This window comes from Mustela lutreola, chromosome 8 (assembly GCF_030435805.1).
Source record: "Mustela lutreola isolate mMusLut2 chromosome 8, mMusLut2.pri, whole genome shotgun sequence".
NCBI lineage: Eukaryota > Metazoa > Chordata > Mammalia > Carnivora > Mustelidae > Mustela > Mustela lutreola.
In genome coordinates this window covers 61,123,928-61,148,399 of record NC_081297.1, presented here as the reverse complement: position 1 = coordinate 61,148,399, position 24,472 = coordinate 61,123,928, and the positions used below count along the sequence as shown (strand labels likewise).

The 24,472-nt window shown below is 45.2% G+C and overlaps 1 protein-coding gene across 1 annotated transcript; it reads left to right on the top strand.

The window, feature by feature from the left end:
• Positions 1–2,455: 2,455 nt before the first annotated feature.
• COPZ1 (COPI coat complex subunit zeta 1) lies at positions 2,456–23,406 on the top strand. The gene is made up of 9 exons (XM_059185101.1): positions 2,456–2,546; positions 13,856–13,924; positions 15,289–15,370; positions 15,990–16,081; positions 18,078–18,133; positions 19,437–19,514; positions 19,675–19,726; positions 21,140–21,178; positions 21,997–23,406. The coding sequence occupies exons 1-9, from the start codon at positions 2,529–2,531 to the stop codon at positions 22,042–22,044; spliced, it is 534 nt and encodes a 177-aa protein (XP_059041084.1). The 5' UTR covers positions 2,456–2,528; the 3' UTR covers positions 22,045–23,406.
• Positions 23,407–24,472: the final 1,066 nt, after the last annotated feature.

Below are 24,472 nucleotides of genomic sequence, written 5' to 3'. Positions count from 1 at the left end.
GCAGGCAGCTGGGGGTGAAGGGGTGGTTTTGAAGTAGGGGCTGTGGTGGTGCGTGGGGACCCAGCCAGTGGCTGCAGGGTTGGTGAGAAACTATTACAATTCCTATGGAAGTAAAGTAGAATTTAATAAGAACATAATGGATGGAGAAGAGAAAACCTGTGGTGGCTGTGAAGGCCCTGATACCATGTATACCAAATTGATTATCTTTTGCTGTTCATGAATTTATTGTATAAAGGGAACATGCACTAATATCAGGAACAATAAAAGCTATGTTGAGTGACCCAGGTCAGTTTGCAGAGAACAAAACTAATGAGGGATACCTGGTTGGCTCAGTCGGTTAAGCCTCCGACTCTTGATCTCAGCTCAAGTCTTGATCTCAGGGTTGTGAGTTCAAGCCCTGCATTGGTCTCCACTCTGGGCCTAGAGCCCATTTTAAAAAGGAAAAGGTGGGGCTCCTGGGTGGTTCAGTGGGTTAAAGCCTCTGCCTTTGGCTCAGGTCATGATCCCGGGGTCCTGGGATCGATCCCCGCATCGGGCTTTCTGCTTGGCGGGGAGCTTCCTCCTCTCTCTCTCTCTCTCTGCCTATTTGTGATTTCTGTCTTTCAAATAAATAAATATAACCTTAAAAAAAAAAAAAAAGGAAAGAAGGAAGGAAGGGAGGGAGGGAAGGGGGAGAGAGAGGGAGGAAGGAAGAAAGAAAAAGAAAATGGAGTCAATTAGAGAAATCCATTAATATGTGCTATCAAAAGCACGCATGCATTTTTACCTACCACGTTTGGTACACTAACAGCTCCACAGGGATACCTGAATTCCCAGTTACACCTGATGACTGCAAACTTCCCAGATCGTTAAATAAAATAAATTAGAATAAACTGTTTTTTTTTTTTTTTTTACTATTTTAAAAATAAAAATGTTAAATAATCTATTTAAAGATTTAGCATGTGCCTGACATATAGTAGATGGTCATTAAATGTTAGTTTTATTATTAAGCTGTCAAGCCAAGGACAACCTTGTGATGCCAGGCACAATGCTAAATGTTTGAATAACTCCCCATTCAGAACAGATAAAGGCTAAGCCCTTACTTCCTCCAGATATGAGGCTTGTCACCTGGGACTTTACCAGAAAAACATATACCTTCCTTCATACCATATATTAACTCTAGGTTTGTATTGTTCTATACTTTTCTTTTAGGCCCTCTGGCTCTATTCTAGAAATTATTAGAAAAACTCTTTGGTAGGTTTGGATGCTCTTGTTGGAGAGCTCCTGAAGATGCAATTGTCAGAAATGGGAAAACAAAACAAACCAAAACACCCTCTCTTTAAAGATAATATAAGGTAATAGGTGTCCCCGACTTAAGAGGAGTCAGGATCAACGAATCTAGGGTAGGGGAAAGCTAAACTTCATCAGAAACCTTCCATATTGTGAAATCCCTGCATTCTGTAAACTTCTCTTTTCTCGTTTTGCAACAGCTTGTCCCTACTGGAAAACCGCAGACCCTGGACCATATACCCTTCCTCATCCTGGACCCTGGACCCCTTTGTCCCTCCTACTCTCTCCTCTCTAGTCTCCAAAGCTCTAACATCCCATTTCATGTCTGGTCAAAGAAAATCTGCTTTAGAAATTCACTGGCTTCTTGTCTTCCCCTGGGCCCAGCAAAGCCTGGGAGTCCATCTTGGGGAGATGGTGTTACTGTAGCAATTAACTCTGGACGACTTGGGGTTTTTTTGTTTGTGTGTTTTTTTAAGATTTTATTTATTTTTTTTTTACAGTCAGAGATCACAAGTAGACAGAGAGGCAGTCAGAGAGAAAGAAGCAAGCTCCCCGCCGAGCAGAAAGCCCTATGAGGGGCTTGATCCCAGGATGCTGGGATCATGACCTGAGCTGAAGACAGAAGCTTTAACCCACTGAGCTACCCAGGCGCCCCGGAGGCCTTGTTTTATCTAGTTAATACGCTGTGTATCTCTTGGCTTTACGCTATGGTTGTGCAGACTTTGTGAGGATACTGAAGGAATCTCGGCGAGGGAAGAGCTAGCAGCGTTTGCCAAAGCGACCTTGGATACCCAGTGCCTAAAGTGAGCTCTTGGAATGAGGATTAGGGTAGGATTCCAACAAGAACCGCCAGTGCTCAGGGCTAAGGAGAAACAGCGCCCCCTAAAGGGAGTGCGGATTAAAGTTGCTAAATCAGGCCAGCGATATCACGTGTTCTTCTTTCTGCCAATTGAAAATTAATAATCGCTTCCTCTGTTCCCCATGGAAACAACCCCGCCCCGCTGGCCCTCCCGCCCCATTCAACCGTGAGGTTTTGGCGTTTTATTGAGTGCTTAAACTGACAATCAAGTGCCTGCGCTTTTTGGCTGGAAATCCTTGCTTCCGCCAGGCAAGTTAGCACACTGATTGGCCAATAGAGAGAGAGCTCTTATGATATAGCCCAATAATCCTACTTCTGGGCGGGGTCTAATGCGGACGCGGGGCCAATCAGCGGCGGTGTTGCTTTTGTGGCTCCACGTCGGCAGCAGCTGCGGGGCAAGATGGAGGCGCTGATTTTGGTAGGAGCGGGAGGGGCAGCTGAGATGCGGCGGTGTCCAGAGGGGCCGGGAGTTGGGGTTCAACCTGACTGGGCGGGGGTAGCAAGGGGGAATTCCGGGTAATCCTCGCGGACCGAAGCTTTTGCCAGTCCCTGGAATAAGTGTGTGGCCTAGTATAGAAACTGTAGGAACTAAAGCCTCGGTTTAGAGTAGGAAGCTCTTCCGGGGAGAGGGAGAATCCATGGAAAGTTGGAGGGAGCACATGGAGTCCTTAGGATGTGTAGGATCATAGGCGTACTGGAGCGAGGTTCTTTAGGTTCCCCCTCATTCTGAGCGTTACGGATGATAACCTGGTTTGACTTTCTCCAAACCTTCAAACTAGCCCCAAATTCTAAGAATAGACTGCAGGTGTTTATCATCACAGGGTTCTCCTCCTGGTTGTCACAGCTTGACTCTCCTTTGATAATAACGTTACATTTCTAACAAAAACGGGTTTCCTTTTACTTTAGTCTTCTGTTAATCCCCCTTGTGTAGTTTTGTCATGGTAAATGTATTCTGTCAGAGTTCTGGAATACCTCATAGAGTTAGCGTGGATTATAGAATATTTTTCCAGACGCCTTATTTTGTTCTTTTTTTCCTCCCCACTAAGACTTTAGGAATTCTTAGTGCAGGATCTGGGATGCTAACTCTTCCTTGGTTATATGAGAATTTTGATGGCCAAAGGGTGTTATAGATTCCTTGCCCATAGGATCCCTTTTGCTTGTTGAAACAAATAAAATACTGTTACTCCTTTAGAACTGAACTAGAGGATTTCTCTCTAAAGTTCTCTGCTTTGCAGTTTGGGATGTTAGTATTAGCTCCCAGTCTCCTTGATTGAGTTGAATTCCAGGCTCTTTCCAAAGACAAGTTTTCTTGTGTCTTTTCCTTCAGCTCTAATATATGTGCACATTCAGATTTTCATCAGGTAAAAGAGAATAACAGGTTTGATTTCTTTCAAAATGGCAAAGATAGGGATAAGTCCTTCTCATTTGTATGGATTGGTCAAGTTGAGGCAGCAAGCTTAAAATCTGAGATTTTTTTTAATTTTTAAATTTTTATTTTTGTAAGTAATCTTTACACCGAGTGTGGGGCTCAGACTTGTGACTCAGAGATTAAAAGTCACAGGCTCCACAGCTGAGCCAGCCAGGCACCCCCTAAATAGGTTTGGTTTTTTTAAAGATTTTATTTATTTATTTGTCAGAGAGAGAGAAAGCACAAACAGGGAGAGTGGCAGGTAGAGGGAAAAGCAGGCTCTTGGCTGAGCAAGGAGCCCAGTGTGGGACTCGATTCCAGGACCCTGGGATCATGACCTGAGCCAAAGGCTAACTGACTGAGCCACCCAGGCGTCCCAAGCCCTGAGTAGTTTTTAATAAGATATTTTCTGTATCAAGCAGTTAGCCAGTATTCTTAACCAGTTAAAAGACACAGATAAATTCCAGGGAGTTGGTTTCTTGGGAAGTTTTTAGGAAAAAATTTTTAAATGCTCCCTACATCTGTTTACAAGGTAGCTTGCTTAGAGGTATAGGGCTGAGGGACATGAGACTTGGGGAGCCCTCTTAAGGAATCTGTGTATAGTGGTGAGTTGAAGGAGGTATATGTGAAAGTCTCACATTTTCTCTTACCTCATTTTTCAGTCTCTGCTTCCTCAGTGAAGTCTGTTTCAGTCTGCGTCTTATATCCATTTTGATCTGTACCTAAGATGCCACTTTCACAGATTCTTGCTAAACTGGTCACATACCCCTGAACTTTGCTTTTAAAACCATATTGATTCTTTGTCATGAGAAATCTATGTAATGGGGTTGGGGGAGCCAAATTACAGGGAAAAGGGATTGCTCAGGGAAGCACATGTCAAAACAAGGAATAAATTTTGATTCCTCGTCCTCCCAGACTAAGTCTCTTTCGTATTATTATAGATTTTCTTATCATGGACTTTGTACCTCTTCAGTATGCAGAATTGTACTGTTAAACATCAGTTATATAGGGACACCTGGGTGGCTCAGTGGGTTGAGCCGCTGCCTTCGGCTCGGGTCATGGTCTCAGGGTCCTGGGATCAAGTCCCGCATCGGGCTCTCTGCTCAGCGGGGAGCCTGCTTCCCTCTCTCTCTCTCTGTCTGCCTCTCTGTCCACTTGTGATCTCTGTCAAATAAATAAATAAAATAAATAAAATCTTTTAAAAAAAATCAGTTATATAAAGCTTTTGTTGGGGACAAAGTACTAATAGGTATCAGTATGTTTGCTGGTCTCCAGAGTTCTTATGATATTAAACTAGTATTTTCCTTCCTCTATGTCAGCTCTTTCCAACATTTTTTTTTCTTTTTACAGTTTCATTATATTTGGGTCTCAGTTAAGAATTTTATATTTCTCTTTTTTTTTAAGATTGGCACCCCAAGAATTTGATATTTCTCCCCATTCCATCCTTTTCTCAACCAGAGTTCTAGGAGAGAATTAAGCCCTAAGGCATTCATTAATATAATGAGTCAACTTCTCTGTATCCACAATGGTACTAGTTTGTACCATCCTTGGGAGAAGTTTAAAAAAAAAAAAAAAAAAAAAGCTGTCATTTAAGTAGTTTTCAGTATTCAGTGCTTCAGATGAGGAGCCGTAGTTGAGAATCTAGGTGATATTTGCTAAATTTTTATTTCTCTCTACCCTCACAAACTGGCCCACAAAATTTAGCCCCAGCAGATTCAGAATCACCTTTCAGCTTTGGTCCTTTTTAACCTCATCCCCTCCTCTTGTTTACTCAGCAGCATCTGATTACTTAAATTGCCATCTTTTTTGTGAAAAGTATGAGGAGTACCTGGATTTTTCCTTAGCTTTCTACTGAACTAGGTTTACTGTACGGTGATAATACTAAATAGACTCCTCCTTAAAGAGGGTAGACACTTTGTGAAGTTCTTGTTGGCTTTCTCCTTTCACGTTTCTTTTTCCTGGTTTGTCTGGACCTCTGGAGAAATCTGATCAAAGTACATTATCTTTCCATCCTCACCTCTACAAGGCCCACAGCCATAGGATACTGAGAAGGGAAGGGTAATCTAGAGGGGGTCATGAAGAAAATCTACTGAAATTTGATCTTGATTATGGGAATTTCTAAATACCAGTAGTTTCCCTTCATTTAGGTGCTTTACAGTGGGTGTCATTTCTTTCTTGAATTAAGTAATCTGGCTCTAGGTTTTGAGCAGATTTTTCTTACTTTTCTCAGGTCCTCTTGTAGTCTCTAAGGAAAGAGACCCTTTCATCACCTTCTCTTCCCAGTGCTTTATAGTGCTTCCAGCCTGTATCTTTGGACTCGGCTTCCTCTCTCCTGCTGTTTTCTGCTGGTTCTCCCTTTCTTAGCTGTGAATGGAGAAGGATCTCTGCAGGTCACCATTCTCCATTAATAACCAATGAAATCTTAGAGATAATGACTTATCCTTTTCCTCCCTTCCCCCTATACCTTTTTTTCCTCAAAGCTGAATTACTTTAGCAGTCTAGATCCTTAAATCTTTCCTCATAGGTTTCATTTTTCCTGATCCTCCATAGATTCACTTTCTGTTTTTCCAGTGTTCTTCCAACTAAATTCTATCCTTTCTCTCCCCTTAGTAGTGTTTTTTATTCTTAAACAATGGCCCAATCCCGAATTCTAAGCCTCGTTGAAAAATCAGGGCATCCAGAGTGCATAAGAGTGTGCACTTGGAGGAGGAAACTATGCAGAATACATCAATGACTTAAAGGTTGATATTGCTCTGTGGCCTTCGCTTCCTGAATCATCTTAATGGGGCTTTTGTTAAATTCCTTTGGCACTAACTGTAGAGGTACTTGGCCTAAATGCCCCCTCCCTCTGCTCTGGGCAAAGGTATCAATTACATTAAGCCCCCAAAGCACTCCCATCTCGATCCTGGCAGTCCCCTGTGCCCCTCTCCCAGCTGCGTCCTTGCTGGTGCCTGGCCCCTCCATTTCGTTAGGAGAAGCAATCTCCTCGTTCCTGCACTGTGGAGATATATTTCTCAGCTAGGGCGCGAGCAGTGCCAGCACTGCCCCCGGTGAGGTCCCTGGCAGCCATAAAAATTTTTATTGTGATTATGTTGGTGTCGGGGTGTCCATCTGGGTTATTGCACACCTAGTTTAATTGATTGAAGTTTAATTTATTGACACTTCAAATTAAATGATCAGAATAAACTGTGCTGTTACTCTGGCCGGCTTGTTTTAATGGTTGATTGCTGGAAGCAGACCTCGGCTTGAACTAAAACCCCCAAAGAGCAATTGACGCTGCTTCTAACTCTCTCCATGTCTTGCCCTCCAAGAAGACCTCGTTATAGATTTCCGACGTATTTATATATATTTTTTCCCTCTCCTTCACAGTGGTGGGAAAGAGTTGGTCCCTGGCAAGGTATAAATTATATCAAAGGTCTAGGGGAGCTGTCACATGGTCAAAAGAGGAGGAGGGGGTCTCCATATGAAGAAGGCCAGATCCTTGAGAAGCCAGGTCTTCCCTGTGGGGCAGAGGATAAATGCAATTATCCAGATATTTGAAGGAGCCTAGTGGCAGATTTAGGGTCTTTTTCATCTAGATATTTGCTACTGTTTTTTACTCCATTGACATGACTTGGTTAGAGTTAGGATACTGACAAGAGGACTAGTTATGGAACAGAAAACTTGAGAAGCAAATAAAGGATAGAACAGGAGTAAAGAATCAGTGCCTACCTATCCACTTATGGTAGAGTAATTAGAAAACGGAGGGCAGAGTGCCCTCAAGCAGCTGACGAAGATGGATTGGGAGGTCAAGTCCATGCACTTTATAAGATGCTGGTACTGGCAGAGGCCCTCTCCCATTCTGTCTTGCCTTTCTCTCAGATCGGATTATTAGAGGAGTTCTGTTATCCTTAAATTTCCTAGCTTTCGTTTTCTGCTGTTGACCACATCCATCTCTTCAGAAGTTTTTCCTGCTGTGTCCTCTAAGTCTCAGGCGGCAGGTGAAGCACATGTCTCCCATGTGGCTCTTTAATTCTCCACTGTCAAGGCAGATATCTCCACCTACAGCCATGCATTTGGATATCTCTACCAATTTTCTTCAACTCCTTTTCTATTATTTGTGGACTTAGTAGAGGGAGACAAACTGGGGCAGAGGATCGCAGTTATTCCTTGGGGTGTGATTCTGAATTTTGGGTTGATAGACTGAAAGATGAACACAGAGGCTGTCAACTCATTCTCTTAGACTAGCAGATGTTGGGCAGGGTTTGGGGGTGGGCACAGATAACATGAAACATCATAACCAAGGGCACCTGGGTGGCTCTGTGGGTTAAGCCTCTGCCTTCAGCTCAGGTCATGATCCCAGAGTCCTGGGATCGAGCCCCACATTTGGCTCTCTGCTCAGCGGGGAGCCTGCTTCCCCCTCTCTGCCTACTTGTGATCTCTCTCTCTCTCTGTCAAGTAAATAAATAAAATATTAAAAAAAAAAAAAAAAAGAAACATCATAACCAAGAACTCAGCAGAAAGGGATCTAGTTCCATTTGATATTTCCCTTTACCGAGTGGTATTTAAATGAGAGCTCTTGGATTACCAAACTGGGAAGGCAGGAAGTTCTAATGTTGCTCTCAGGCCTAGGGTGTGGAATACTCTGATTTCTGCTTGTTTAACTCCGCTTTCCAGTGCTGCTTGCTTTGTCCTGCATTTCTGTAATTCTTTCACTTTCATAACAGTTGGAGAATTGACTGTGTGGCCCCTGGGGAAAAATTCTACAGATAGCCTTTCTGAAAAAAAAAAAAAATATATATATATATTTTTTTTTAAATAAGTTCTAGGCCCATTGTGGGGCTCAGACTCCTAACCCTGAAACCAAGAGTTGCATGCTCAGTCCACTGAGCCAGCCAGGCATCTGGCTTTCTGAATGTTGAGAGGACCTGAGATTTTGCATTCCTGAAGGGCTTGGGCTTGGTTACCTTTGCCCTTCCTATCTCACAGCCACCAAATTTAGTCATTGAAAGGTGCTGACCTTTGCTCCCCCTGCTGGCTGCATTAGTTTTCTCAATCATATTCATTAATTTATGAAGACCAAACATATTTATTGAAATCACTATTTGGTATCAGGCAGAGGAGAGGGGGTGATTTACAAAAGTATCATTCATTTCCCCCTTTTTTCCCTCCCCTCTCCACACCATCTTATTATCCTCACAAAGTATATTTAATTCTGAGCTCCTTGAAACCATAAAAAATTTGTGAATGTGTATTTTTCTGGGAATGGGGTCCCTATATTTCATCAGCTTATCAAAGAGGTCTTCTGTAACTTAAGGTATTAACTTTAACTGATCCAGGTCAGGCCTCTCATTTCTTTGATGAAGAAGCAGAGTCCCACAGGAAGGTAGGATTTGTATTAATGGCTGATCCAGATTATAATAAAGGGGTTTTGGAGTTTATTTATTTATTTATTTATTTATTTATTTGACAGGTGGAGATCACAAGTAGGCAAAGAAGGAGGCAGAGAGAGAGAGGAAGCAGGCTCCCCCACCAAGCAGAGAGCCCTATGCGGGGGCTCAATCCCAGGACCCTGGGATCATGACCTGAGCCGAAGGCAGAGGCTTTAACCCACTGAGCCACCCAGGCGCCCCAAGGGGTTTTGGAGTTTAGAGATATTTTCTCCTGTAGCGTATGAGTTCTTTGTAGTGACTGCGCTTTCACATTTTTATCTATGCCAGATAGGAAGATTCTTCCTGCCGGTCACTCCTGACATCACTTCTTTCTTCCTAAGACTTGTGTTCAGTTTCCTCTTTATAGCCAGTATTCGGTCTCATTGCATCTGGGATATGCTCTGCGGTACCTATGGCTTAGTCTTTCCTGAATTGTGCTTGAATCTAAGCAAACCCTGGGTAGTGTATAAAAACTGTGCTTCCTTGTCAAATCGTTGAGTTAATTCTTTTTTTTTTTTTTTTTAAAGATTTTATTTATGTATTTGACAGACAGAGATCACAAGTAGGCAGAGAGGCAGGCAGAGAGAGAGAGAGGAGTTAGCAGGCTCCCTGCAGAGCAGAGAGCCCCATGCGGGGCTCGATCCCAGGACCCTGGATCATGACCCGAGCCGAAGGCAGAGGCTTTAACCCACTGAGCCACCCAGGCGCCCCTGAGTTAATTCTTTTCATTTGAGGTGGCAAATTGGAGCCCTCAACCCCAGAGGAGCTTTTCATTTTAAAGAAGTTGGCACAGAATCAGGGAGCAAAATACCTGCTTAGCTACGTGGACCTGGGAGTCGTATCTAGGAATTTTTCCTTCTAGTTTATACTGTTTTGGTTTTACTTTATAAATAGGGTTGAGGGAAGGGCATCTTGTTTCTTCTTGTTCAAAACCTATTGCCAAGCAGGGTACTACTTTTGGCATGGCCATAAAGATTTCTTTATAAGTGGAAAATGAAGAACTTTCTAGGAATCTCAACCGTATTCTTAGTTGTGCCCTTTCAGCTCTGTGAGTGGCATCCTCCAACTCCACAAAGCCTTCTTGGCTGTGTTCCCTGCCCCCACCCCCCGTGAATTAAATAAAGTAACCAGTCTTAGCCCTCAAATACCCTGTCTGCCTGCTGCAAAGTCTTACCATCCCCACCCCCATCCTCTTCTGGTGGCATTCCATTATCTTATCCCAGAGTGCCCTCTTACTGTATGCATTGTGAACTGACTTCATTCAGTACTTTTTTCAGAGCCCATCTCCCCTAGTTTGACTTAGAAGACACAAAAATAGCTTTTATCCAGAGCTGCCTTTTTAATATTTTTGCCGGCTATAATCCTGAGGAAGCCTTGCAGGTCATTCGAAGGCCCACAGGGGGCAGCACTAGAAATGACTTCCCCCTCTAGTCCCCTCCGTGCTGGGGGTGGGGTACTGGGAGATAATGTTTTTCACCAGGCTTCAGAAAGCCTCTGATTGAGATCAAAGACTCCTTTGCAGCAGGCTAGTTGCTTGTTCTGCGTTGTTTCAACTCTCCTGAGGAGCCCAGTCTCCTTTTCTTGATAATGAAAACATACAAGAAAATCTGTCTGAGCCACCCAACCTCCCACAAACCAGTCTGCCTACATATCATTTCCAGGCACTATTAGCATTTGAGGTGAAGTTCTGTTATACACTCAGGCTGTGGCTCTCTGAAAGTCAGTGCATCACAGAACTTTGTCTCGAAAGCTTTCTAGCAGCTACACATTCGGGAGCAGGAGGGAAGAATAGACCTTTTAAATCCTTTGAACATGGCCCTAAGCTTGTAGGGTCTTTTTCAGTAATCAGCATTTAATGTGTTACAAGGCCAAGCCTAGTCCATTGTCCAGGAGGCCCATTTCTCAATAGCTGGGAGTTATTTATAAACTTACCCTTTGCAAAAACTTAAGATGAAATTACATTATCAGTAATGGCTTCTGGGGCCTTTAAACTGGCTGGTTTTATGGTAAGAGAGGAATTCTTGGCCTCCCCACTCCGGTGAGGTAAAGGTCCCCCGCTGAAGTGGAACCGGCAATAGTCAGGAGGTGGCAGGAGAAGTAAAGGAGAAGCTGCCGGCTCCAGCTGTAGCAGAGTGGAGAATTAAAGCAGCCTTTAGACTCATGCTGCTTTAATTCTTGGATTTGTTTAGGGTGGTTATCCCTTTGGAAGTTTGAAATGACCAGCCTTTTTCTTCTTACCTCTTTCAGAACTGTAGTAAATCAGATCGTTCTTCTGCCTGCCTGCCTTTGCCTGTCTTTCATCCTTCCCAGTAAGCTCCACTTCCTATTTGGGGGCTTTCCTTGATAGCGTCTCCTAGGAAGCCAGTGAGAAAAGCTAGGAGTGGAACCCAGGGATCTGTTTCTTTGCCAGCAGTTTTTAGGCACTTCTACCCTGTTGGCCACAAAAGACATTGTTTCTCTCCTAGTTGGCTGTGGCTATAGGGTTTTTCTTTTCTTTGGGATCCAGCCCATTCTTTCTAGGGATGTTAGACTCAGTGACTGCAAGAACCAGTTACCTATGGCCAGATCAATGCCCAGTTTAAACCATTAGGAATCTCTCCAAGGTTCCTATGAATGTGGAGAGAAGAACAGAGCCAAAAATTTCCAGGGAAAAGGTTGTAGGAAAAATGATCTCTTCTAAATTTCCTTCCCTGTGGGCTTCTTTTCCTCATTAAGGAAACTCATTCCTATGGGTGCATCCCTTTTGGTGAGTTGAGGATCCAGTGGCTATAGAATTATGCCTGCTTTATGGGAAGATCTTTCTGTGGGGTATAGAAGTTAGGAAAGCTACTCTGTTTGTAACCTTTTAGATAATATTCTAGGGGACTTCCCTCTGCTAGACACAGTTCCTTAGTTTGAGACAGAGTATTTATTTCAGGGAGTAATGTGTATAGGGTGAGCATCTCTAAGGAGTGTTTATCAGAGGAGAGATAAGTTGGTAGTAAGATCACTCAGAATGGCCACACCAGAATGTCTCCCTGTATTTGGAAGTCTCATTATAAGAGGGTCCCTTAGATGCTTACTGCTTCAATAAATTTTACTTTATCCTCAAACTTCATTAATTCTCATAATCATTTAACAAATACCGAAAGTTTAGTGTGTATCACACAATCTTTAGAACACTTGGAATAAATCAGTGAACAAAACACAAAATTTGCTGTTCTCAAGAATTCAAGTGGGGGAAAGCTTACATTCTTCATCACCCTGTTGTCAAAAGACTGGGTTCCCTCTACTCTCATTTTTAACTCCGTGAGGGTAGGGTTGGTTCTTTGCATGGAACCGTAAACCTCCTGAAACCTCATGGGACAGTTTACCTTTGTAGACTTTGCAATTTCTGGATCCTTGGCAATAATTCTTTTATCCTCACTCTTGGGTCTTTATTAAACTTATGCTTGGAGATTATATTTAGCTCCTGTGAGGACTGTGGGTTTCCTAAGTAAGGCCAGGAAGCGGAGGCAGCAAAGCAACAGCCCTTTCTCATAGCACAAGGGAAGGATATCAGTGGTAGGTAATGTTGATTAGAAATTCAGGGAATGTGGGACGCCTGGGTGGCTCAGTTGGTTAAGCAGCTGCCTTCGGCTCAGGTCATGATCCCAGGGTCCTGGGATCGAGTCCCACATCGGGCTCCTTGCTTGGCAGGGAGCCTGCTTCTCCCTCTGCCTCTGCCTGCCTCTTTGTCTGCCTGTGCTCGCTTGCTCTCTTTCCCTCTGTCTCTTACAAATAAATAAATAAAATCTTAAAAAAAAAAAAAAGAAATTCAGGGAATGTGAGGGACACCAACTGGCTCAGTTGGTAGAACATGGAACTCTTAATCTTGGGGTTATAAGTACCTTGGGCGTGGAGACTGCTAAAAAAATATGAAAGAAAGAGAGAGAGAGAAAGAAAGAAAGAAACCTGAGCCTGCAGACACCTTCCATATACATAACACTGCCTCCCTTTCCTTCCTCTTCATCTCCTGGTTAGCTGGTTCCCTAGAAGTTGCAGGAGTAGAGGAGCTTCTGCAAAGTGATATATTTTGCGGTTGTTTGAGTGTAACCATTAAGGCCGAGGCTGTGGTTCCTTTATGAGAGCCATTATCCTCAAAATTTGATTTTGGGTAGTAAAAGAACACTCCCTTCCTGCTCATTATATCTAGGCTCGAGGCTTCTTAGATCCTCTTCTTACTACTTCTTAACTCTCCCCAAAATCAGATTGGTTTATGTCTTGTAAGTTAAGTGGTAGTGGTTGGGGGTGTAGTAGAAGGATTGGGATCATAGGGGAAGTCTTGGAAGATGGATGTCTCACCGGGTTGCATTCAGAACTGGTGTGTCTGTGTGCATGAGTGTGTGCACATGTATACGTGCTCATTTCCTTCTGCCCAGTGTGTGGGTGGTTTAGGGAAGGCTTGCTTTATGCCTCTGCATTGCTACTGCATTGGGACTGCAGAAACTTCTACGTACACTAGGGCATTCAACCCTATTTTCAGATGGGCTCGTGCAGTGCCTATTAATTAATCTGGTCACATTCCATACCTACCTGTGCATGGGAGACCAGGGAGGGAGAGTAATTTGGAAAATAACTGTAGCATAATATTTGGAAATAACAGCATGACCTACCTTGATTAAACTCTCTGTGTGTCTGGCTCAGAGAAACTGTTTCTCTGATGCTGCTTTGGAGTCCTTTGTTGAAATGCCCCCTCCCTCAATTCAGTTCATGCACCACTTGATCATTCTCAGTGAGAATTGCCTAAATCTAACCAGGTTGGGATAGGGGACATACAGAGGCACCTCTGTATCCCCTTGCAGCCCCAGTGGGATGAGGGGAAGGTATCTGGTTTGTCAGTGGTGGCAGGAGCCTTTAGGACTGAAGGTTATGTTCATATCTCTTCAGGAACCTTCCCTGTATACTGTCAAAGCCATCCTGATTCTGGACAATGATGGAGATCGACTTTTTGCCAAGGTGAGATTCCCTTTGAAATTCATTTAGGATCAAGACAAAGACTTACTCTGAAATTTGGATCTAGGGACTGCTCCTATTATTTCATATTCCTTGATACTTTAATTTTGAGAATCCTTCCATTTTCCTGTGCCTACTCCAGATAAAACCCAAACTGCTTCTGTGTCTTAGTTGCCCTGCTTCCATACTTGCGTCCCACAGATTTTGACCTCCTTTGTTGTCAGCATCAGATCAGAGAAAAGCTTGGGGACCTTGGTTTCTGAACAGTACAGTGCCTGGGTGTGAGAAGCAGACTGCCTGTGCCCATCACTCCTGTCCCTTTTCCTTCTGCCTTTTTGCCCTGCTTGGGCTTTTCCAGGGAATTCTCTTGTAGTTCCAGGGTTCCAGCCCTAGGTCTGCAGTCACCGCCAAGCTTATTACCTCCTGACATCCCTGTGTGGTGTTTCTAACTTTGGATCTATTGAAAGAGAGGAGAAAGGACACCCCTCTCCTCTCCCTCCATATCCCCCCCCCATCCTGTGGAAATTTTTTCTGTCCCTGGTGTATTAACTCCGGGCGAGCACAGCATAAATCAATCAGCAGGTAGAGATTAGTTTAGAATTCACCAGCTGTTCCTCCCTGTAATTGGATGTAACTATGCAGGACACCTTTTGAAACAGTTATCCAGTTACTAAATGCCAGACCTGTCATAGGTCTTCAGCTGACTGCGACGGATTAGCCCCTAAAGAGCAGAGCTATTTAGCAGCCTGTATCTCCACCCCGTGCCAGGGCGGGCTTGGGAGTGGGCTCAGAAATGTGCTAGATTGTCTCCTGCTTCTTGCAGTTTGCAGAAAAGAGAGCTAAGATAGAGGGATTGGGTAGGCTTTGCCTTGGTTTCTGCAGCCTTTCCCCATTCCTCAGCTTCATACTGTGAGTGAGGGTCTGAAAGAAACATTCTGTGCTTCTAGTGCTTTTTGTGTTCCCTAGCACTTCTCCCTAACATGGGTAGCTCTTAGGGCGCACTTGATGAGCTTCATCTAGAGATTACTATCCTGGAATGCAGACAGGGGCAGGACTTCATCACAGAGCTTGCAAGCCTGTGCCCTATAGTCTTAGAAATGTGAGGTGGGCATGCTTACAGCAAGGTCTTTAAAAGGGTTTTGGTTTTTTTGTTTCTTCTTCTTCTTCTTCTTCTTCTTTTTTTTTTAATATTTGCGTACTCACCAGCCATTCCCCACCTCCATAGTTCTTCCTTCTTCATGTCAGTATTTTTCCCTCACCCCATGCCTTGAAGGAGAGAAATCCAAGATCCAGGGCAAAAAACAGACACTAATCATTCTGGGCTCCCAGCTCTAATGACCCAACCCATCTCCTTTCTCTCTGACCAGTACTATGACGACACGTACCCCAGTGTCAAGGAGCAAAAGGCCTTTGAGAAGAACATTTTCAACAAGACCCATCGGACTGACAGTAGGTCATTTTCCTTTCACTGCTCCCCGTGTTGGGGGAACCATGGCACGCAGGGGGGGGCAGCAGGGCTGCAGAGAAAGGATAAAATGACTGCCTCCTTTTTCTTTGTCTTCCTCCTCCCCTCATATAATAAACTCTTCGGAATGTAATGGGGAGGTGAGTGTACCTCACGCGGGAATACCGTACTGGAAGGTTGGCTGTTAGCTACCTGTCTAGTCCGTGGATTTATGAGCCTCACTTGACAAATTTAACTGCAGCTCTGCTTATTGTACCGCATCCATTAGGGCAGGTAAATGGAAGTCTGTAAAGGTGACCGCTCTGCATTTTCACCTCCGAAGGATCGACTAGTATCCTGTCTCATACAAGGAGGGAAATAAGGGTAGTTGGTAGGGAGGTGGTTAGAGGAGAAGATACACTTCAATTTCCCCAAGTTTGTACTTCCCTTCTTCTGCTACCATGGGGAAGAAAAAAGCAGGTCAACTTTGGTCTTTGGGCGTTATTATGACCTACCTTACTTCAGCCCAAACAGCTGGATGCCAGAGTTCATGGTAACTTCTTCTATCCTACTTTCTTATCTTAGGCTATCCACTGTTTCCACCTTTCCTTCTCCCACCCCCAGGTGAAATCGCCCTCCTGGAAGGCCTGACAGTGGTATACAAAAGCAGTATTGATCTCTATTTCTATGTGATTGGCAGCTCCTATGAAAATGAGGTGAGAATTCCACCCCTATTTGCTATCTCTGATCCCACTTTCTAAACCATAAGCAGGGCATAGTATGGCGTCAGGACCCTAGAAGTGTTGCTCTGGCTTCTGACTGGGCTAATGAAGTTGTCAGAGATCTCTGCTGACCTCACAAACATGGCCTAGCAAATAAATCAACCTAGAGTGGAAATTTTCACCAATTGCTTTTTTCTTTTGTCTTCTTTTTTTTTTTAAAGATGTTATTTATTTATTTGACAGAGATCACAAGTAGGCAGAGAGGCAGGCAGAGAGAGAGAGAGAGGAGGAAGCAGGCTCCCTGCTAGCAGAGAGCCCGATATAGGGCTCAATCCCAGACCCTGGGATCATGACCCGAGCTGAAGGCAGAGGCTTTAACCCACTGAGCCACGCAGGTGCCCCTCCTTTGTCTTTTTTTTAAGTTTTATTTATTTGAGTGATCTCTATACGCAACATGGGGCTTGAACTCACAACCCTGAGATCAGGAGTTGCATGGTCCTCGGACGGAGCTAGTCAGGTGCCCCCTGAAATTGCTCTTGCTCTTTTATCTCCATGTAGGAGACACCATATGTATTTTAATACATACTAACATGTATCAGTGGCCTTCGCTGTATAGTGTTTTTAAAGATGGATTTCTTTGTTCTGTCTTTCTTTCTTTTTTTTTTTAAGATTTTATTAAGAGAGGGGCGCCTGGGTGGCTCAGTGGGTTAAAGCCTCTGCCTTTGGCTCAGGACATCATCCCAGGGTACTGGGATCGAGCCCCACATCCGGCTCTCTGCTCAGCAGGGAACCTGCTTCCTCCTCTCTCTCTGCTTGCCTTTCTGCCCACTTGTGATCTCTGTCTGTCAAATAAGTAAATAAAATCTTAAAAAAAAAAAAAGATTTTATTGAGAGAGAATATGCATGCGTGCACACACGATGAGGGGTGGTGGGGTAGGGTGGGGGCAGAGGGAAAGGGGGAGAGAATCTCCAGTAGACCCTGAGCTGAGTGTGGAGCCTGACACAGGGCTTGATCTCACGACCCTGAGATCATGACCTGAGCCAAAACTGAGTCGAATACTGAGCCACCTAGGCATCCCTTAAAGATGGATTCCTGAGGTTTGGTCAGGGTTGGGGGGATGCTTCCTCCTGCTATGAAGGGTCCATACCTGACTGAATTTGGGTCAGTTAGGCAACATTTGGCGTCATGTTGAAGCCACACATTCTGAATGGATCAGCCTGAGAAGCCTGTGGGTATAGTCCTAACCTGTTTCCTACGCACAGGAAAAGCTACTTACCTCAAGTAGCAACGTCTAGGAGAAAAGATAAGTAAAAATAAGCCCCCACATAACTCGAAGCCAAAGAAACGTTTGAGAGAACCAGTTCTTTTGAAGCTCTTATTACTTTAAATCTTTTGTAAGGTGCATTGTTACCTAAATCTTACAGCACTTCTGTACTTCTGTGGGCATTAGTGCCCTTGTTTTGTATTTGAGGAAACCAAACCGTGAGGAACAATATGAAATTATTTGCATATAACCACTGTTGAACTACAGAAGTGGCAGTTTCTTATGGTTCAGCCTAATAACTTTTCCAGGGTCACACATCTAGAAATGGCCCAGCTGGGATTTAGCCCAGATCTGTCTGATGCCAAAGGCCATGCTCTTTCCACTAACCCTCTGGCCTTAGCTATTGTTTGGCTAATGATTTCTTTACCTAAGATACCAAGTAACACATATACAGTTGGCAAAGACATGTAGAGGAGGACTGTGATGGGAAAGTTTGAACAGTCTGGTCAAAGAGAGACCTCGAATTGTGGGATTGTGTAGCCGAATTTATTTCTGTGAGAAACCACAGGTCCTCTTCCTGTTTTGCTCTCACTTTCACCTTATGCTTTTGGTCTTTTGTGAAAGCCTTTGTATTTTGATGCTTAATGAATTAGTGGGTTTTGTGTTCAGGTAACAGTTTTCAGGGCCTTGAACCTTATCCTTCTGCTTCTTCTGTTTCCCAACAGCTGATGCTCATGGCTGTTCTGAATTGCCTCTTTGACTCATTGAGCCAGATGCTGAGGTGAGCAGGCCATTCTTGACATCTGTTTGGGAGATAAAGTCACTATTCATCAGGCCCAGGGGTTTGTGGGGAGAATTAGCAGAGGCTCCAGGGAATTGATTTACCTTGAGAAGTTAGGCTTATTATTTCAGAGTAATTCGCACTGATAGGGGAGACTGGATGGAAAGTACTTCCCTCCTGTGGGATAATTCTCCTAAGAAAGGGGACTGGACAGGAGCAGTGTCTCTCTACTCTGTTATTATCCAGTGGCTCTTTCAGAGTTCTGAGCACTGGTAAGGTGCTTTTCTAGACTTCATTAGAAGGTAGGAAAGGGCAAGCATAGGAAAATGTCCCAGATGTAACATTAGTGCCTTGGGAATGGAGGTAACAGTTTTTAACTTTAACCCATAGGTTTTCCCTTCTTTAGAACAGAAAGAATATGACATTTTCCCTCTCCTCCCTTCCCACCTCCGTAGCAGCCCTCTGTTTCCCACATAGATGGGCAACAGAAGAGATATAAGATACTTTTCCTGAAAACATCCAGGAGTCTGAACTTCATTCCCCCAGCAGCTCCCAAGTGAACCCAGTACAGACAGCCATCCGCCATCCGGAGCAGAACAGCAGGCGCTCTCAGCCCCACAAAATCAGCAGGGCGAATGGCTCAGATTTCCTCAGGAAGGGGATGATTTATTTCTTAGCCAGGTGAATGAATAGACTTCATTTCGGTGATCTAGTGAAAGAGTCAAACTGACGGATGTGACTGGCCACGTGCACAACCACCGGATCTAAGGCTGGTGGATGAGGGCCCTGACTGTTCCCAGCCCCCTACTTGGGCTTCTTTTCAAGGCCTGAGAAGAGCTGATGAGGGAGGGGGAGAAGGGGGGAGTGGAGAGAGGCTTAGAAGGTTTGTCAGAGCTTAAGTGCAGAGAATTTGCATTCAACTCTTCTCCATGTCCTGCCACCTCCAGATTGAGTTTAGCTGTTTGTTTTCTTTTTTCCACTCACTGATGTCCGTGTTCATGAGCAGTGTCAATAGCCACATTACGGTAGGTAGGGAAGAAACTAGCTCTGGATAATCAACCCTTGAATAGTCAGAAATTGCCTGTATTTTTTTAATCTCTTTCCTGACATTCCTGATACTTATTCATTAACCAAAAGTAAGAAGAGGTTTAGAGTGGATAAGCCAAAAAGTACATATTTACTTTTCAGTGTGTGTGGCTGGTGCAGATATTTTATTGGTCTAGTTTTGGATCTCCAACTCAGACAATGTCCTAGGATTCCTTTTATACACTGGCTGGTTTTTTCTCTTCTCTTGGGGACTCAGGAAAAATGTAGAAAAGCGAGCTCTGCTGGAGAACATGGAAGGGCTCTTCTTGGCTGTGGATGAAATCGTAGATGGAGGGTGAGTTTTCTGACCTGCCTGGACCTCCTTGGATTTCGGGTAAGGGAGTGGAATAATTGCTTCTGTCCTAAGGCGAGTGGCCTGAGTGACCAGAGTATCCCCACAATGAAGGAGTTTGTCTTTGAGGACAGAGTGAATGATGGTTTCTTCTTTGTCTTAGGGTGATCCTAGAGAGTGATCCCCAGCAAGTGGTACACCGGGTGGCATTAAGGGTAAGCAGAAGTATGCTCCCCTACATCCCCCATCTACTCACCCTCCAGGGCCATACCTGCTAAATGCATCTAAAGGTCAGGGCTTATAGAATACACAGATCCTTCCCCTTTCCTTTCAAATTCTCGTTGTCTCAAAGAGGGGCAGCAGAAGGAGCATACTTTTGCCCCTTACCTGGTACCTAGCATCCCATATAGTCTTTGCACAGAGGAGACATTTAATACATACTTAATTGAATCCAAGATGAATAAAAGGGGTGCCTGGGTGGCTTGAGGTGCCTGGGTGGCTCAGTGTGTTAAAGCCTCTGCCTTCAGCTCAGGTCATGATGCCAGGGTCCTGGGATCGAGCCCCACATCAGGCTCTCTGCTCAGCAGGGAGCTTGTTTCCCCGGCTCTCTCTCTCTGCCTGCCTCTCTGCCTACTTGTGATCTGTCAAATAAATAAATAAAATCTTAAAAAAAAAAAAAAGATGAATAAAAGAAACTTTAATGGTTCTGAAACTATAAAGGAACTTGAGGTTGATTAATACTTCCTTTGGGGATGGATCCCAATCTGGTGAGTCAGGGGAGTGTCTTCCTTGTCTTAAAGTCTGACGACACCACCTCTTTCTCAGGAAGCATTAATTTGCGAGAACCTCAGTCCTCTCTTGATGGTAGTAATATCAGAAAGGGGCCTCTGAGTTAACCATAGATGCCTCCAAGTCTGCTAGGGAGATAATGGTGGGTATAGAGAGAACCCATCGGCAAATTGTGGGGTGCAGAGATGTTTAAGCGAAGCAAATCTCCCCATTCATAGAATGTCCCAGCTCTGACCTCCACAGAGTGAAGGCTGACAATGTCGGGTAATGGAAAATCTTCTCCCTTAACTGCCTTGGGCTCCATTTGCATAGTTTAATCTTCTCCTCTAACATATGTCTCTATGTGGCAAGAGAGAGGGTTCCCCCCCACCACCCACTCCCGCCTTCCCCTTCTCAGGCTGCTGTTGCAGCAGTTTATTTCTTCAAATTAACATGCTGTCGTTACCCATCAGGCCTTGCGGGATCCATTAAATTACCCCTGGCTCCCCCTCATCCTTTCCCTAGTGATATTGATATTCAGGGAAGGTCTTCTCTGACTAGGGAATCAGGTCCCCTACCCCCAAGTTGAGGATCAGATAACCTGCTGATTACTTGGAATGGAATAAATCTTTTAAGAAGTCCAACTGCCTTAAAACAGAGGATGGATGAAATGACCCTTTTCTGCTTACAGACTCTCTGGCCAAGAAAATTGTGACTGTACTACCTAGAAGGGACTGAGAAGTCAGGCATCTGCCTTTTGCTTCAGTTTAAAGGACCACTTTTTCCATCGCACTACTGACTTCAGTCCGGTCTTACCCCACCTTCCTCTCACGCTAAATGTTTGTCTCTCTGTGTCATAGGGCGAAGATGTCCCCCTTACGGAGCAGACCGTGTCTCAGGTATGTCTTTCTCTCCACATGGACTGGACCAGTAAAGAGGCTAGACTAGAATTCCACCCCAGCCCAAGTTTGAATGAGTTTAGAGACTGAAGGCACATTTTTCTTGGCTCTAATCCCCAGAGAACTGGGAACTCATACAGCCAAATACTCCCTACCCACCCAACTCCTATCCCATGTTCCTGTGAGCAGTGGCTGTCAGCCTTGCTCTGTACCCTTCAAACCCTCCCTGTTTGATGCCTCATTCAATGATTTACTCCCCAGCAGAGGCTTGCCTTAAGCAGATGGTCTGTGTGTGTGCACGCACACACACACACACACACACACACACACACTCTCTCTCTCTCTCTCTCCCTCTCTCTCATTATTCAAATGAGGGCTAGGCTGGAAATGCATATTCTAGAGTAAAGCAGGTTTTACAGATCTATCCTGCTACTTTGTGGATAGCTTGTCTACCTGATGTGGGAGGCAAGGGAGGGATTCTGTTTTCTATCTACTTGGAATTCTCACCAAGAAGTCCATCTGGATGCGGTAACTCTTCCTTTCTAACATATGGCCAGTAACCCCCAGTTTTTTCTCTCCTCCCAGGTATATCTCTTCTCTCTTCATCCCCCCAGTGGATTTGAATTTTTTTGGAATTTCCCAAACTGACAATCCTCTAGGGCCCTAGAGAGCTTCTTCCCATCCCTCTACCCTTGGGGATTTTTGTATTTGCCATTCTTCTAAGGACAGGGAAGGCAAGTGAGGGGAAGGAGAGCCCCAATCTCTGTCCTTGCCCTGCCCCCCAGCAAGCCCCTCAACTGCCGCCCTTGTCCCTGCAGGTGCTGCAGTCAGCCAAAGAACAGATCAAGTGGTCACTCCTTCGGTGAAGACCTCACTGTTCCTGGCTCCTCACCCTCTCAAAAAATCCACACGTCTGCTGTGACTTCTCATCCAGTCCCCCAACTGATGCTCTCAGGGTCATCTCGGGGATTACAAGGGACCCTTAAATCTCCATTCTGTTTGGTTGCTTCCCCAAACTCCAATGTATGCTTCCTATCCTTTCTCACTTTTTTGTAGTCTGGGAGTAAAACTCCCAGCAGATTCTAAACGCAGGGTAGGGGAAGCACCTTTTTCCTTTTTACACTGGATTATGCTCTCATACTCTCCTACCCCACATATTTTCTTCTCAACTTTTGTGCCCTTTGCTGCAGTTACACTTGAGATCAAAGCAGGAGAAAGAATGTGCTGAGCGTTTTCCTCCCTTTGCTTTTACTGGGCCTTCATCCCAACAGCCCATATGTTAGCAAGGGGAGGGAGAGAGAGAATTCTTTTCCATAGGATGAGTGGGGGTGGCATATCCAGTCTGAAGCTACAGCCCCACTTAATTGGCCTCAGCATTTCCTCCCATCCCTTCTTACTGCCCTGTCCTCCAGCCTTGGAAAAAGGATTGGGAACAGCTCATGGGCTGGGGACAGAATGGAAGAAGCAGGGATTTAAGTTTTATTGGATAGGGCTTATAAAATTCTGTTTTTCAGTCAGCTGCATTCTTTAGCCTGATCCTGGCTTATAGCTTCAAAACCACTGTGGTTTGTGAGTGTTCATTTTAGGAGCGTCTGTCTCCTGGTCCACTACCTTGACTCTCCACCTTCCCTACTCATGGGATCTTGGCCTGGCTTGTCCTTGCTGTGCCCTGGAGCAGAGCCAGTCCCTGAACTAAAACTCCATTTTAGTCTTGGGAAGAAGAGTTTTTGCTCAGAACTGGGGAGGGGTGGGATTTATGACTTGGGCCTCTGGGCTGTGTCCCCTTCACTCCCCCACATGCATTTCACTCCTCTGCCCTGGGTTTGCAATCTCTGCGGCTTAACCCTATCTTCTCTCTGCCTCAGCCTTACATCCAGGCAGTAGGTCTGCGCTCCTTCCCTCCCTAGGTCGCTGAGAGAGGTCCCTTCCCTCAGAAGACCTTTGGGATTTGGATTTCCCCAGAAAGATGGAGGTTGGAACACCCACTCATGGGTCTAATCTTTCCCCTTGACCGGAAACTTCCCACAAAAATGTCTCAGAAAAACCTTCCTGAGACTTAAGCCTTCTGTCCCACCCACTAACTGCCAGTTCTCCAAGACTGAAGTGGGGTGAATAACCGGGCATATTTGAGGGAGCATTTTTGTGTCGGAGATGTATGGAGTCAGGAGATCGCCACCTTCATATACTGCTCTGTGCAAAGAGGAATAAAACAGATTTCTTTTTCCAAACTGCCTTTGTGTGATGTTTCTGTTCTTCTTCCTCTCTTTTTGGCAGCTGCTTCTATTCCTCCAGCAACCCCCATTGCTCCCCATCTTATAATATTTCTTCCCTCCTACCTCAGAGACTCCCCAGCATTCCACCCCCCCATCTCTAATTTACGGGGCTGTTTGCCTCCTTGGCATCCCTCCGTCCCCTCGCCTGGAAATTGGCGCCAGGGGTGTGGTGGGGGTGGTATTTTCTCAGTGGGAGTCCCAGGGAACTGAGTGCTCTCCCCCACCACCCCAAAGCCAGCTGCCTGCTCCCGCCTCAGCCATTAGTAACCCGGAGACGCGCACCTGCGTGGGGGCTCTCCTCAGCCCCTGCTCCCTTCCCGCACCTCCCACTCCTGCTCTGAAATGGCGCTGAGCGGGTTATTTATCGGAGCCAGCGCTGCTCCAGAAGGTCAGGACGGTGGTGTAAATAACCTCTTCTCGCCATTTCCCCGTCCCTCCAGAGCCTGCTCCCCTCCCCCTCCTCCACCTTTATTCGCACAAATGAATGTGGCCGGGCTGGCGCGGAGCCTGGCCCTGCATCTTAATGGGGCGGTGAGCTCACAAGATGGATTTAGCTGGGGGTTTTATGGTTGCCGCGGCGACAGGAGAATGCTTTGGTTTTCTTTCCCCCTTCCTCTGCAGGATTTTCAGGAGGGGGGAGCATGGGGAGCCCTCCTCTGCACTGCAGTTTTGAAGGGTCTCCTCAGTCACCTCCACAGCTCCTAAGATGGGCCTGCAATTCCAGGTGTAAGCAGGAGACCGCATTAGGACCTCAGGAAAGGATGAGGGAAGGAAGGTAAAAGGAGTGGGAAGAGACTCTCCAGCATCGAGATATGAAACCGAGTTGTCCAGTCTTGCCTGCTGTATGAGAACCTGGCAATTACAGCTCATCAGCTGTGGGGCACCTTGGCCCAGAATCCCCCCTCAGCAGGTAGAAAACAAAGAAAATGCTTGGGTTATCAGCCCTGTAGTACTGCCTTGAAAGTTGGGGTACAGGGGGCTGGATGAGGGCTAGGGATCTTTGTTTTTGCCTGTCCGAGAT

Coding starts and splice junctions, on each gene's coding strand:
- COPZ1 (XM_059185101.1), top strand. Junction 16,082..18,077: donor GCAGCTCCTATGAAAATGAG/GTGAGAATTCCA, acceptor GTTTCCCAACAG/CTGATGCTCATGGCTGTTCT. Junction 21,179..21,996: donor CGGAGCAGACCGTGTCTCAG/GTATGTCTTTCT, acceptor TTGTCCCTGCAG/GTGCTGCAGTCAGCCAAAGA.